General features: G+C 31.7%; 1 protein-coding gene across 1 annotated transcript; it reads right to left on the bottom strand.

Annotated features, from left to right (window-relative positions):
- Window positions 1-3,138: 3,138 nt before the first annotated feature.
- LOC110605698 (V-type proton ATPase subunit d2) lies at window positions 3,139-9,303 on the bottom strand. The gene is made up of 10 exons (XM_021744348.2): window positions 8,825-9,303; window positions 7,638-7,758; window positions 5,983-6,090; window positions 5,773-5,875; window positions 5,243-5,323; window positions 5,046-5,131; window positions 4,802-4,861; window positions 4,644-4,692; window positions 3,786-3,920; window positions 3,139-3,493 (listed from the first exon to the last, which is right to left on the bottom strand). Exons 1-10 carry the CDS (start codon window positions 9,003-9,005, stop codon window positions 3,362-3,364), a joined length of 1,056 nt encoding a protein of 351 aa, XP_021600040.1. The 5' UTR covers window positions 9,006-9,303; the 3' UTR covers window positions 3,139-3,361.
- Between the last annotated feature and the right edge of the window lie 6,530 nt (window positions 9,304-15,833).

Genomic DNA, 15,833 nt, shown 5'->3' with positions numbered 1-15,833 from the left:
CTGAACTCCCCAAGTTGTTGGGTTTTATTCATATGCAGATCGGATTTTATTGGTCCTGCTATTCTAGAATCACTTGCATGTAGAGAGGCAGTCTCCTTGACCAAAGCTAGATGCTTCCATCGAGTAGTCATAGAGGGTGATGCTAAGTTTGTTATTCAAGTAGTTCGTGGTTTCACTTGCCCTACATCCATTAAAAGCATAGTTACATATATTAACCAGCTTACTTCTAATCAGGATGATTACTCTTTCAGTTATGTCAATAAGATTGGGAGCTTTATAGCACATGCTCTTGCTCGCAGTATCTTAAGAGATGATGCCCTCTTGTTTAATCCTTTGGCTCAAACAAATTACGTAATCTCCCTGTTGGCCATTTTCAGGCCTTTTGAATGAATTTTATCTTTGGAAAAAAAAAAAAAAGATTGAAATTATGATTTATGAAGTTAATTACGGGCGTTCTTATATGAAGTTTTAATGAATCTATGAGATAAAAAAATATTAGGTAAAATTTTAATTTTATATGATTAAGTATGGAAGTTTAATATTAAATTGGTATGGTTGATGCATGAAATTGTATAAGAGATAGTTTTCTTTTATATATGAATATATGTTGGAAGCATAGACATGAAATATATTAAAATTTTTCTTAATTGAATATATAATTGTTTCACGTAAAATGAATGAATTATATAAATAATATAATAGTATAGTGATAAATAATTTTTTATTTTAATTAATTAATTAGATAAGAATTATAAGTTAATATAAAAGCGTGGCATAGCTACAATTATATTGATTATGGGGTTATAGCTAAGTACTCCACAAGTAGTATTAGGTACCTGCAAACGGTTTTTCTCTTAGCTATCTTAACAATCCCATTAAAGTTACAGGAGCTGAGATATAATTATAAATAAAAGTCTCGTAACAATTCTATTAAATTTATAGAAACCGAAATATAATTATAAATAAAAGTATTATAAAAAAAATAAATTACTATAATTATAAATAAAAGTATCATAAAAAAATAAATTACTCATATGATATAATATATTTGAAGAGTTAATATTTGAAGAGTTAACACATGAAATATTACATGTTCACATGGTGTAATTATTTTAATTTAATTATATACATATTTGTTTATACTTTAATTAATTTTTGACTATCAATTGAATTTTATTTAAATGTTTATTTGAGAAAAATTGAGCACTACTAAAAGTACTGCTTGGTGAATAGAATTTTTTTTTTTCACACAAATTGTAGATAAAAATAGCAGAACTTGTGAGCTACGTCAACTAAAGTGTTATATCAAACCTCTCTTAGATATTTTGAAGTTTTGTGTAGCTATGGCATGTACAGATTTTGTATATGGGTTGTAACTAATGTTGTATGAAAAGAATTTTATTTTTCATGTAAATATATGGTTATTATTATGAGATTTTGTGTTGAGATTAATGAGAGGATATATGAAATTTTTAAATTGTGTTGAAAATTACGTTGGTTATTGAAATTAGTTTGGGGTTTAAAATTAGAGTTTGTTGAAGTGTAATTTTACTATTTATAAGGAGAATTAAGTTTATGTTATAGAGAATACTTTGCTGAATTTTTTATACAAAAAAAATGTCTATGAATTATATGATATTAATTAAAGAAAAAATAAGAAAACTAGTACAAAATATAATATTTACGACTCAACTAATTAATAATCGAGTAGGGGTATTATAAATATGTTTTGGTATAAAAGGTGGTAATGTGGTTGAGATGCTTACTTTTTAGTAGGCCTTATTTTTTCTTATGCCAAGATCGGATATGTGGGACTCCAAGCTAGATTTTTTTGTTGAATATGCTTCTTTGATAACAATATCTTGGATGTGATTTTTTATATCTATATTGATAACACAAGAATAGTTGGGACGATTGAAAATATAATATGACACGTGTACATAGAATACGGAAAGATTCTATGAAATCATGCTATCCAGTCTGACAGAGCAGTGGAAAGTCTAACCTATAGAATATGAAAGTATAATTTGTATAATTTTGATTTAATAATATATTGAATTTAATAATATAAAAATAATAATATAATAAAAATAATAATATAAAAAATATAATATCGGATCTTCAATACCTCTGACCTTAAAAATACTCAAGACGGGGAAATGACCTCTTTATAGCCAGTGATCAATAAACAAATCTATTTAGAGCACGTAGGACATCGTTAGGGTCATGATTACACGTGCAATAGACCTGATAGACATAACATGTGTGATGAATAGGGTATGGGTCAATCGACTCAGTATTTATTAGTCGACTGTTCACCATTAATGAGTCGCCTAACATATTTGTCACGACATATTACTATCCAATCTAATGGGACATCAGTCAGAGCGTACCAAGATTTCCAACTTCATTAATATACTATACGCACATATCCTTCTTCGAACCTCAATCTCCTCGAATCGGAGTTCAGCCTTATTAACTTCCAACACTCAACCAGACTTCTTAACTTCCACATGAAATCAAGTCTTTTGTCCAAGCATACAATCTCATTATATCCATCAGATCTCGGATCATCACATATCCTTGGAGATTGGCATATGTGATTAATTCTAATTTAACTAATCCTTACATCTTCCCTGTCATTCCCTTCTTTTTGCGTATAGTGAGGCTTTTGGATGGCAAATGATATAGCAAAGTAGGGTACTTAGAGGAAATGGGTTTTTATTGAATGATTGTAATCCTTACTGTTATGTGTGTTAAGCATATATGTTCGACTGGTTCTCCAAGGCCACAGTCTTGGTCCTATGCCTCCATGCTTTTGTTTCTTATAATCTTTTTTGTGATTTTGTTGGGTCTGTTCCTTTGGCTTTTGGTTTAATCTTGGTTTTGTCATCGTAACTTTATTTTTTTTTTCCCTTTAACACGTTTTTTTTTTTAATAAATTTTTCTTTTATAAAAAAAAATATTCCCGCAATGATATCCCTTTCTCTAACTAATAAATTAAATTAAAGGAAATAAGAACATAAAAACGTTAAAAAAAAATTTAAAAAAAAAAAAAGCAAAAACAAAGCCATTTTGGCCAACGCTGGGATTGCAAGCATCAAAACTTGGCACTATTTCAATTGCAGGAAAAGATGATACCAAGAAGCAAGATCATTTCTTTTTATCTGATGAATTTGAATACATAACTTATCCCTGGAAACAACATATTAAAAAATTTTATTTCCAACACAGATGCTGGAATTGGTGAAGCTGGGCAATCTCCACAATTTAAACAATCAATAGATTCTCTATAAAAGAGCAATTTACAGCAGATTACGCAAAAAGGACAGGTGATTATTTCCAATGGCTTGTAAAGCAGCTAAAATATAAAGACAACACTGTCGTGGACTCTGGACTTCTGGTTCTGAGCCACGCATTCCGATATCCACATCAGGTTCCGAATCTCTTGCTCCCTCAACCTCATGTATGCGAAGAAGACGGCATAATGAAACTGCAGTTTGGAGAAACAATAGGCATTAGGACAGAATCAACTAAATAACAGCCTAACGAGTCATTAAATTTGCATTGCTAGTTTAGCGTAGTTCATCTCTAAAGTAGTGTTTATTTGTGAAAATACATTTTTCTATAACATAAAAATGATTAAAGATAAAATTAAAAAAAAAAATGAGACAGTCAATCACACATGCAATTCTACTCTTTTTTTGGACACATTGCTACTTCTTAAGGAACAAAGACCAAGAGATGAATCATGACATATAGCCATTCTTTAGCCACATACAAACCTGTTGCTCAAAAGCTAAGCAAAGCCTTTTCACCTCCTCTTCATAAAATGCCTTGTCAAACAGCTGGCTCTCGCCATAAGACAATTTAGAAAAAATAGACTGGTAAGGAGGATATTTTTCCATCACAGCACGAACCTGCAACAGCAACCAAACTTAAGACAAAGAACCATGATTACAATAAAGGGTTGATGTTTTTTAACAATCCTATCCTAAACTTTCTTTTATTAATTAACAAACCTACCATGAACATGCCAATTTAATTAATTGTGTACAGCTGTTAATTCCTCGTGTTGAACTTAATGCCTATTACCACATCAGCTCTCTAATCACTATTTATCCCAAATAAAACCCTCATTAGCTCTAATCCTAAAATTCTTCTGTTAGATTTTAATCTAGAGATAAAAATATTTATGATTAAGCAGAAACAGTAAATAGTAAGATATAATTAATTCAACTGGCATAATTCAGGGTAGACCTACTCAAAAAGAAAGATTAGGACAGAATTGTTAGCGGCAATTACCCCTATAAAAAATTGAATACCTAAAGACCCAAAAACCCAAAAAAAAAATGGAAGGGGGAGAGAGGAGAAGGGGGAAAAACACAATTTTTCTTATTCTATTTAGTAACAAAATGTTGTTATGTATTTCAATGTTGACCAACTTTGACTGGCTAAGCACAATTGCTCCAAGGTTTCAAATCAAGCTAAAATTGACAAAAGATAAAAGTTTTGGTCAATGTTTTAAATTATTTTTTGGTCATTAAGCATGAAATTAGAAGGCCAAAAAGGGGGGGAAAAGAACATTCTTGACAGACAAATGAACTTTTTTGTTATTTTACTATTTAAAAAAAATAGCAAACCTGATCTAAATCCTCACATACAGCAAGTTCTTCATGCCCATAGGGGTAACTGTTTCACATATATACACCATTGTTAAAGAGTTATCAAGAACAGTGCAGCTATATAATCTAAAAATAAAAATAAAAAATGAAAATTGAAGTATTAATAAATAGCTTACAGTAAGCCGAAATTAGAGTACAATTTTCTACGATCATCCCTGGTAAGCTCTGTGCCAATGCTAAACAAAGAGAAACACACCATCGTCAGAAGAACAAAGAAATGGAAAATTATTGCCATATAAAAAAAGATAATTGCAGGTAAATAATCAAAATTTTATCCGTTACTTTTCCCTTTTTCTTCCCCCCCTCCCTTTTGAAAGAAAAGGGAGGGAGCATGCATATAATTAGAGGCACAAATGATACCTATTTATGGTGATATTAACAGCTCTTCTATCAGCTTCAAAGGCAAGGAGATCAGACATTATCTCAGCTGTGGCGCCACCAAGTTTCTGTTTAGAGATAACATCACATGAACACTCATTAGAAAAACACAAAAATAAACAACACAGCATGTGTATATACAGAAATTTCAATCTCCTTATATAAAAAGCTATCCTCACCTGACAAAACCTATAGAAGTCCTCAAGGTACGCCTTGTATAGAGTATTCCTCATAATTTCGATATTCATGTCATCCAAGTCCTAGCAATACAACAATATCCAAAAAAACATTGTTTTTCCTTTTAGTAAGAAATGTCAATCCATACTATACATTACTGCCAAGCTGATGAGAAGAGATTACAGTGCACATGCAGGCACACATACAACGCCAAAAATTGTACATGCTAGTTAAAATGCATTTACTATGATAACAACTTGGAGGAGGGATTAGGGAAAGATTATTCAGTTCTAAGACAATCCAGTAAAACAATGGCTATTAGTCATGCATTTACCAGCAACTTTCAAAAATAACAAAGTTGAATTCCTTCAAATGGTCAATCATTCCAGTGCCAATGCACTGTTATCAGATACCCCGACCCTACAATATATAGTCATAAAGAACCAATGCAAAGTGAACACGAAATATGCAAGTATGCCCACGTGTGAAAGAATAAATAAATAAAAGTGATACAAACAACTCCAGCTTGTACCTCTGATGTGATGCACTCTGAGAAGTACGGAGCCAATGGTGTGTCAACAAGAACCAATCTATAAAGCTCCCGCATATTCTGAGCTACAGCAAGGGTGGCAATGCTAAGGAGAAAAGGAAATTGAAAAAAAAAAAAAAAGAAAGAAAGACTTCATAGACCATCAAAATTCATCCCAAAAAGCAAAGCACAAAATGTTTAAGGGACAAAAACCTGTCAAACATGCCTAAAGGGTGGCATTTCTCTAGTAGCTCCTGAATATCCCTCTCATGCAAGGTTCCAGTGACTATCAAGACAACATTGTCGATCATGTGACCATATCTGATTAAACAAAAGAAGGATTATTCATTTTTCTCTGATTATCTTTAGAACCACAACCAACCATGAATTCCACATAACTATCCAATAATGAGAATGCACTGCATTGGATTGAGCAAAAGGAACTTCCATTAGTAAAATAATTGCCAAGTAGAGCAGGTAAGGACTAGGGAGTCCAAACAGGATCATGGAAAATTGACTAGTCAAATCTTGGGTCAGCACAACTCTACCTTTAAGAGAATATCCAAATCTTAAAAGTATTAAGATTGTGAAAACCTCCATTATCTAAAAGGTTCATTTTTATTGAATAAAATAAGCAAATTAATTATAAACACATTTGAGATTTAAAACGCTATTAATGAGTCTGAGCTATTAAGAGATCCTCTAATGAGCTTCTTTCCTATACATTGTCCCACGACATGATCCACAATTCAGACCACAACAACTTGGTACCATAGCTGATTCTCTTGGGTGATTCAATAGATCTAGAAGAGAAGCTAAATTCTTTCAAGAAACAATTTGATGCACGTTTGAATGACTTCGTTCAACAAATTTTTGAACTAGTTCGAACCTTAAATAGGGGAGCAAATAAGAACCAAGACAGATCGAGTACTAGTCAAAAAATTTTGATCAATAAGCGAATGAGAGGATAAAAATACCTGTGGTATCAAAAATGCCAAACTTGACTTTCCTTCATGTAATGGCACAAATGATTAATTATTATCATACGTTCCGGGATCTAAAAGAGTCGAGGCAATAGATCAAGTTCTAAAAGAACATGATAATTTTGAGTAAAATCTGGATACAGTTACAGAAACCATACGCATGCATGCAAAGGTATTATGAAGAAGGCGCACAGAGTTGTGGCCTTTAATTCAGACACCCATGTTTGGAAAGTATTAATTAGTTGCAAGGCCATTTTGAATCTAAAGCTATATTGGAGTTTAACAATTATTTTCAAGCTGCATATTCTACCTTGAGCTTGAAGACAGGTTCCTTTTTCAGGACGAAAGTGATATTATGGATAATGGATAGACCAAATCCATTCTTCAACAAAGTTCATTTTTTTTAAAAAAAAGTCTATCAACTAAGATTATATTATATCAATAATAAATATATCGCATTTATCTAATTACCTTATCTTAGTACTTTGTTATTAGATTTCTAGTATCTTATCATGGTAGTTTGTTATCCAATGGTAGCTTGTATTAGACTTCTACTTTTCCCAGAATCACTAAGATTATGAGAACCTCCACTATATAAGAGGTTTATTTTTATTTAATAAGACAAGCATATTAATTACAAAAACATTTAATATTTAAGGCTCTCTCATTAACAAGTCTAAGGTATTAAGAGCCCCTTTTAATGAGCTCCTTTCCTATCCATTATTCTGTGACGCGATCTGCAACCCGAAACCATAACATTATAACTCTCCTTAACCCTTCCGTTTAATTGTAAGATGGAATTCATCAATTCTAACAAAAATATAAATGTCAAGGAAATTTGAAACAATTAGTTATATTTTCAGCAAAAAAGCAAAGTCCACATACGTGCAGTATTGTAGGAAGGTCGATAATGGCTCTGTTGCTTGACATAACATGTGCTTGTACTCATCTACAAGTTTAAGCATGCATTTCTCCACAATTGTAGTGGTATGCAATGGAGAAGGCTCTGCAAGCATGTTATGAAAATCAGAAAGTACAATTAGAAGTTATAATTGAAATTAGCTCATTCACATATGTGCTTAAAATAGAAAGAGAAGTGAATAAATAGTATGGCAACAACAGACGCACTCACATGACCCAAAAACAATTCAGAGACATGCATGCACACGAACCAAACTGATTGTAAATGCTTGACAAAATAAAGCATTCTCATCAACTCCAGTCATCGCAGGGTGAATAACAAAAATCGATGTCAATAATTGAGAATTCAATAAGATTTGCTTGAATAACCATTCATTGAAAAATGCTGCTTCTTTTCTTTTTTTAAACCCACATCTGCTTGAAGGGTCTCCTACTCGTGAAAAGAATTTTTAATAAAAAGTAGGCTTTTTTTCATTCTTTTGCTAATTTCCCAACACTAAATCATGTATTATCAATGCTTCAGAAATTCTTAGGAAAAGTGCCCAATACAGTTCATTCTTTAACAGTGAGAGATCAGCGTTTGAAAAAGACCAACCAACTGCCTCTGCTGAAATCTATTCTAAACCCTTTGCTGAAAATTCAAAACTTCCTCAGGCAACTATATAAAGTACCAGAAATACGGTATATCATCTCACTTTGCAAAATCCTAGCATATAAGATTCTCAATATCTGTCCATCCAATGCTTTTAAAAGAGTTCCAGAAAGGAAGCGTTTGATAGTTATCAAAAGAATTCCAGACAAAACCAAGTCTCATTGTACTGATTCTCACTTTTCATATTATCAGAATAAGGCACAAAATAGTTTTGCAATTATTAATGAAGAAACAATCCGCAAACCGATAAATCTATAACGACATGGCAGATTAGAATTGAGCAGAAATTCAACTGAATTCCATTTAGGCGCGTATAACTCGCATTCCTGACACAAAAATAATCACATTTCACTAGAGCTCCCATAGCATCAAATCACCCAATCAACCAACAGCCATGAGATCCAAACTCTCATATGCTCAAATGTTCCTAATTTTCCAAGAAACCAAAAAAGCACCAATTCAATAGAAACGAAATCGATCAAATGACAGAAAAACGCACCGTTTTGAAGGTAAGGACCGCACTCGGTAGCAGAGAGATGCATCTTGATATCGTCAAGGGTTTCACATTGGCATAAATTATTATAATCGGCGGCAGTGAGAAGGCCTGATCTGTGTCCCCTGACGATTGCCTCCAGATATCCTCCGTGAATGTTGAAAGTTAGCGCCTCGAATCCGTACATTTTGAAAACACAGAATTAAGCGATCAACAGAGGAAGATGAATGAGAATTTGGAATAAGAAGAAGAACCAACAGAGGCTCCCCTTCTAGAGAACCCTAACGTTGACACAGGGCAGCTTGTGAAGGTGAAAACTGAAAGGGAGAGAGGGAGAGAGAGATTATCTGGGATTGGAAGGAAGCCTCTGGTTGGGTGTGTGGGGATTTTAGCATTCGCGTTAGCGTCAGTGACATGCACTTTCTGATTTGATCCGTTTCACTTTTGTTTTTTCTTTTTTTTTTTTTTTAGTTCATTTTCCAATTTAGGCTTCTCTCAGGATTGCCTCTAGAGATGAATAGGTGATGCCACCTTGTTGCAGATTAATCAATGGCAAGAAGGTCAAAATTGTCTTTTAATCATACAACAGGTTAGACATTTTAGAAAATAAATTTTATAATAATTTAATTCAATTTTTCATATCAATTTTTTACTTATAATATAATAATTCTTTTTTTTTAATTTACAAAATTTTTATTTTTAAATAAAATAAATTATATGCAATTTTACAAAAATTCATTTGAAATTTTCTTAAACATCATTATTAACACTATTTTTAAGAGTAAAATACATATATTGATAATAATAGTTAAGAAAATGGTTTAATTCTAAATTACATAAATATACAATCTATATTTATATTATACATCAAAGACAAAAAAGAATATAAGAATTTCCTAAAATATATATTGATAATAATAGTTAAGAAAATGGTTTAATTAATTGCTAAAATTAAATTATTTTAAACTTTATTGTTTATATTAATTAAAGAGTTTATATATATTTAAAAATTATTAGTCCTTATTATAGTTAAATACTCTTTAGAGAAGGTTTTAGTTATAATTCAAATTAAAACATTATCTCACAATTTTATAAAAATTCAACAGTTTTTTCAAAATAAAATCACTTTTTGACTCATTTTATAAAAATTAAATTGATAAAAGAAATCAGAAATTTATAATTCTAATAAAATTTAATTAAAATTTTTGTTATCTATTAAATTTTAAAATAAAATATATATTATTTAATTAAATACTGTCTTTATTAATTATTAACTTAGTTCAAATTTAGTTTAATAATTAATTTATAATATTTTATTTCATATTTTAAATAAACACTTTTAACTATTGTGTAATTTTAAAAATGATTAAAATAATATATGCCAGCTAATAAAAAAGTACACTAAAATTTTAAGTATTTTAAGAGAAATTATTAAATATTAATATCAAATAAAATGATAAATTTTAAACTTAAATTTAATTATAGATTACATTAAAATATTATAAAATTTTAATAAATATTATTAAATATTAAAATAGATTATTCACTAAAATAGTGCGTATACATATCCACAACAATATTAAAGTTTTCGAGATAATTAAAAATTATTAAATTAATACATCTAAATTAATACTATATAATTCTGAAAATATTTATTAAAATAATTATTATAATATTTCTAACGTAAATGATAATTAATTTTTATTAAATATATTAAAATTAAGATAATTATTATATTTTTTTAACTAAAAATTAAAGAATTTGAGATTTTTTATATTTATTCAAATGCGATACGATAATTATTATATTATTAAATTATTTATAAGATAGTGGAATGATGTGTTTTAATAATAATTTTTTTTTATTTTTATATATATAGTTTATTAATCTTAATAAAGTAAAATATAGATATTTTTAAATGATAATTTTTCATATTATTTATATAGTTTAGTTATTAAAAATAATATATTAAAATAATATTGTAATTCTAGAAGAATTTAGTAGAAATTTATATAAAAAATAAATTACTATTCGTAAGACGTATATTTTAAAAAGTTAGTATATATAAAAGAAAGAAGGGGATGAATATTTTCATTATATAAAAATTATAACTTTTAAATTTTTAATTAAAATTTTGTAATTTAATTAAATAATTATATTAATATTTTATTTAAACTAGATTCATTGGAAATTATATTAGTATTTAATAAAAATGATTAAGAATATGTATTAATATTTAATTCTATAAAATTAAATTTTTAGTATAATCTAAAATCTATAATATCCATAATATATATAATGGTGGGAAGGAAGGGAATATTGGTATATACAAAAACACCCCTTCTCAGTTATAAGAGTTAAAAAATTTTAGTTTTTATTTAAAATATTTAATTTAATTGGATAATTATATTAATATTTTATTTATACTAAAATTAGTAAAAATTTATATTAGTATTTAAACAAAAATTATTAAGAATTTATATTAACTTTGAATTCTATTTAATTAAATTTTTATTACAATCTAAAATAATATGAAAAAATTAACTAAAATAGAAAAAATATATATATTTGAAAAATCATTAAAAAAAGGTACTTTTAGATTGCTAAACAAAATTCGTTTACCAAAGGAGATTTCCAAATTATTATTTTTTTATTATATTATCAAATAATTACTTAGATATTTCACATGATATAGTTTACATATAGGGAAGCGCATAAATCGGTTTGAATCGAAAAATCGAACTGAACCGATCGATTTTGATTTGATGGTTCCATTAATTGAAATATTCGGTTCGATTCAGTTAGTATTTTTCAGCTTATTCGATTTTTGGTTCGATTCGATTTAAACGTGTTAAATAACCAAAAAATCGAATAACCGATTTCATACATACTTGTAAAATATTGATTTTATATGTATTTTTAAATTTTACATAGATTTTTATGGATTTTTTAAGTATTATTATAATATATTCAGACAATATTTATTGATAAATTTATGTGAAATATTTATTAAATTATTATACTGAAATTAAAAATAAAAAATTAAAAAAATTACAGATTTCGGTTTGAATCGAATCGAACCGAACTAAATAGATTTTTATCGATTCAATTTGGTTCGATTATATTTTTATAATCGATTTTTTCGATTTTTAATATTTTTACAATTCGATTTTTGATTTTTTCAGTTCGATTCGGTTCGAAATCGAACCGACCGATTGCACAGCCCTATTTACATATATTGATAGTCACTATTTATAGATGAAAATATGATATTGTAAGATATAATATTTCAATTATTAGTTATATTATTTGTTTTAAACTTTTGATAACAAAATAATATGTAATATTACATACAAAAAAAATAAACAGCGAGTATACTAACAGTATACTCATGCATGGCACATTAATTAAAACAAAAAATTGTATATAAAGTATAAGAGAAAGAGAAATAATAATATTACCAAAAACACCCTTCATTGAACTTTAAAATTACAAATTAGTATTTACTTTAATTGGCTAATTGCTAAAATGTCATTTTTAAAAATTATAATAAATTATAGTTCATATAATTATTAGGGTTTAAATTACTTAAATATTATCAATGACAAGAACAAGCAACTCAGCAACCCAGCAAATAATGATTTATAATCAAATAATTAAATTAATTGTCCATAATGTAATACCCGGCTAGACTCCGGTATCGGAATTCCTACCGTCCGGTGGAATCTCGGATGTCGGAGACCTCTAGAAGGGTAGAGTCATGTTTTTATGAAATGTTTTTATGTTTTAAATGATTTTAAGTGTGAATTAAATGAGTTTTTACATGAAAATAGCTTTGGAGGAAAACCCAGGTTCGGCCGCCGAAAGTCAAGTTCGGCCGCCGAACATTCATGCGTTTTGGAGGCACGTTAGGCCCCCGAAAGCCTGAGTGAGGAAAGTGCAGGTTCGGCCGCCGAACCTCATGTTCGGCCGCCGAACATTGCATGGATACGGAGGCACATTCGGCCCCCGAACGTGGCCTGGCCAGCCACATATAAAAGGGTCCCTTTGGTCCGCACGGGCGAGCTTTTCTCTCCCATTGTCGGCCAAGGTGAGTCTCCGCCGCTCCTCCCTCAATCTTGAGTGTTTTCCCTAGATCTTTCATGGTTTTCACGAGTTTTAACTTCTATTTTGAAGATTTGTGAACAAAGAGCAAGTTTTGGGTGCTTGGAGGTTCAAGGAGCTCAATCTCTTCATCTCCAAGCTAGGATCGTCTTCCCTCTCATTTCTTCAAGAGGTAAGCTCGGATCCACCCTTATTATGTGTTCTAAATAAGTTTTATGCAAGATCTAAGGGTAGAAATGCATGTTAGGGTATATGTTGAGTTATGGATATATATATATTGATGTTTTGAACAATGTGTGTTGTTTGAGTATGTTTGAAGTGTTGTAGATGGGGTATATGTTTGTTTGAGGCCCCTAGGAACTTGTATGCATGCTTTGGTTGAAAAATATGCATGTTTGGAAGGTTTGGAGGCGAAATGTGCTAAGGGAGCCAAGTTTCTGCCCTTTGGCAGAAACCAGGTTCGGCAGCCGAAGGTACTTTCGGCCGCCGAACATGGCTGGGGAGGCAGGCCATTCGGCTGCCGAAGTTGCCCCCGAAAAGAGACTTTCGTCTCTGTCTGGGACTTTCGGCCGCCGAAGGTGCCGCCGAACCTGCCTGAGTTTCGTCTCTGTCCAGGACTTTCGGCCGCCGAAGGTGCCGCCGAAAGTGCCCTGTTCAGCCATTTCATGCATATTTTCTATGATGTTTTCAGGATGTTTTAGGGGGTTTTTGGGGAGTAGTTTATAGTTATGTTCAGGTATTTTTGGTCCCTCATTTGAGTCCACCTGTGTAGGTTCGGACCCGAGGAACCGAGGACCCCAGCAGTGAGTTCAGCTGCGGTGTTGTCAGAGTCAGCCAGAGGTGAGTGGAACTAAACTTAATCTTTTAAACTAAATGTTTTATCATGTTTCATGCATCATGATTATGCAATAGGATGATTGCATTAGTTTTCACGAATATGCCGCATTGCATAAATTGTTGTTGATGTGGGTGAATGTTGGATGACCCAATTAGTCCAAGACAGGAAGACCAGGACCCCATGCTACGGCCTGGCACAGAGTAAGAAAGACCAGGCCCCAGTCTACAGGCCTGGCACAGAGTAAGGCACGGTTATGGGACTCGAAGACCAGGAGCCCAGAGGAGGCCCTGGGAAATGGTAAGTAATGTATGTATGACAGGAAGACCAGGACCCCATGCTACGGCCTGGCACAGAGTTAACTTGGACTATTTGGTGACAAGTTCACCCAACCCTTATGTGAACTGTCTGTGTTATGATGCATTCCATTTGAGCATAGTGTTAATGTGTTTTACTAGCTCTACTCACTGGGCTTTTAGCTCACCCCTCTCCCTTTTCCCCCAGGCTTTCAGGTACAGGATATAGTGCGGGAGTCCGGATAGAGTAAAGAAGTCATGTTTATGTAATAGCTAGCAATGGACATGATCAGATTGTAATGTAAAAGTACAGTATAGTTATGTAATGAGGTTTATGGATGTTAGTGTGTGCTTGACCATAGAATGTTGTATCCCTTTTTATACATGATCTTAGAGATTTTGATGTTTATGTAAACCAGCTCAACACAGGTTATGTTACCCCTTTGAGGGCACAGATGAGATCCCACAGAGGGATCAAGGTTATGTTAATGTTTATGCACAGGTTGAGTTTGGTTGATGAGTATGCAAAGGAAAGTTTTAATTTTTATGCTTATTGTTGATCATGTATGGGATTATACAGGTTTACAGGTCATATGTCAGGCTTGCTACGGGTCCCGGCGGCCTTAAGTCGACCCGGATCCTAGCGCCGGTAGCGGTCCGATTTTCGGGTCGTTACACATAAATTTTAAAAATCAACAGTATTACATTAATCAAATAGCAAATAATTAGATTTTTTAACATATCCAAATAATCAGATTAATAGTTCATAAATTATAAAATTCTTTAAGAACATACACATAAAAGATCTTTGAACCTGAAAAGAGTTCTAGTCAAAGCAGATGTCGCCGATTGAGGAGAGAAGGGTTGTCTCTAGTGTCAGTGAAGTGCGAGGAGAGAAGCGTAAATCGAAAAGAGTAGATTTCACACGACTGGGGAGAGAAAAGAAGATATCGCTGACGCCGACTGGGCAGAGGGAAGAGTTGTCTTCAACTGGAAAGTCGGAGATGTCGCCGCTGGAGAGAGAGAAGGAGATATTGCTGACGGGGGAGAGAGAAGATTTATCGTCGACTGGGGAGAGAAAGGAGACGTCGCCGGTGACGACTGAGCTGCCGGCAGTCGTCAGTGAAGTGGGGGAGAGGGAGAACTATGGGAAGGGAAGCGAGGGAGAGAGAGAGACGTAGACGAAGAGAGGAAAGAGTAAAATGAAAAAATAAATTAGGGATTAGGGTTAGTTTTGTTAGTATAGTTAATCGGGTTCGGGTAACGGGTATCCGATCACCTAATCCCGAACCCTACCCGAATCCGAGACAGGTAAAATTTTTCAAACCCGAATCCGTCCAAATCCGTTTTGTAAAAACTCAAATCCGTCCTAATAGGGTTTGGACGGATCGGGTACCCGTGAAAACCCACCCGCCTGCCATCCCTATGCTAACCCAATGGAGTACATTAAGATTCTAAACAATTTATGCTTAAATCTAGAAAAGAGCCAAAACCTATTACTGAATCAGAAATTTATCCAGATTGAATAATGACCGATTGGTATCCATGTTTATTATTAAAACAATATACACTAATCTCAAAATAGATTCTACATGTCGCACTCGCAGGTTTAGTCTGCTGGTAAATGCATCTGGAGTAAATTTGAAAGATTTTATATTCTACTCCCTCAATTTTCAATTATGAATTTAAAAAAAAAAAAAAGATTTTACATATCAATTGGCACAAGTTATCTATATTTGAAACAAAGAATTTTTTTTTTCAATGAATCAATAAAAATAGA

Source organism: Manihot esculenta, chromosome 17 (assembly GCF_001659605.2).
Source record: "Manihot esculenta cultivar AM560-2 chromosome 17, M.esculenta_v8, whole genome shotgun sequence".
Classification (NCBI taxonomy): Eukaryota; Viridiplantae; Streptophyta; class Magnoliopsida; order Malpighiales; family Euphorbiaceae; genus Manihot; species Manihot esculenta.
Note: the sequence above shows the minus strand (reverse complement) of the source record. Positions and strands in the feature narration are given on the sequence as shown.

Excerpts from the sequence above, each read along its gene's own strand:
- LOC110605698 (XM_021744348.2), bottom strand. The coding sequence starts at position 9,005 with ATGTACGGATTCGAGGCGCTAACTTTCAACATTCACGGAGGATATCTG. Across the intron at positions 7,759-8,824 it reads CGGTCCTTACCTTCAAAACG|AGCCTTCTCCATTGCATACC; the intron begins GTGCGTTTTTCT and ends ACATGCTTGCAG. Across the intron at positions 5,132-5,242 it reads ACTTCTATAGGTTTTGTCAG|AAACTTGGTGGCGCCACAGC; the intron begins GTGAGGATAGCT and ends ATCTCTAAACAG.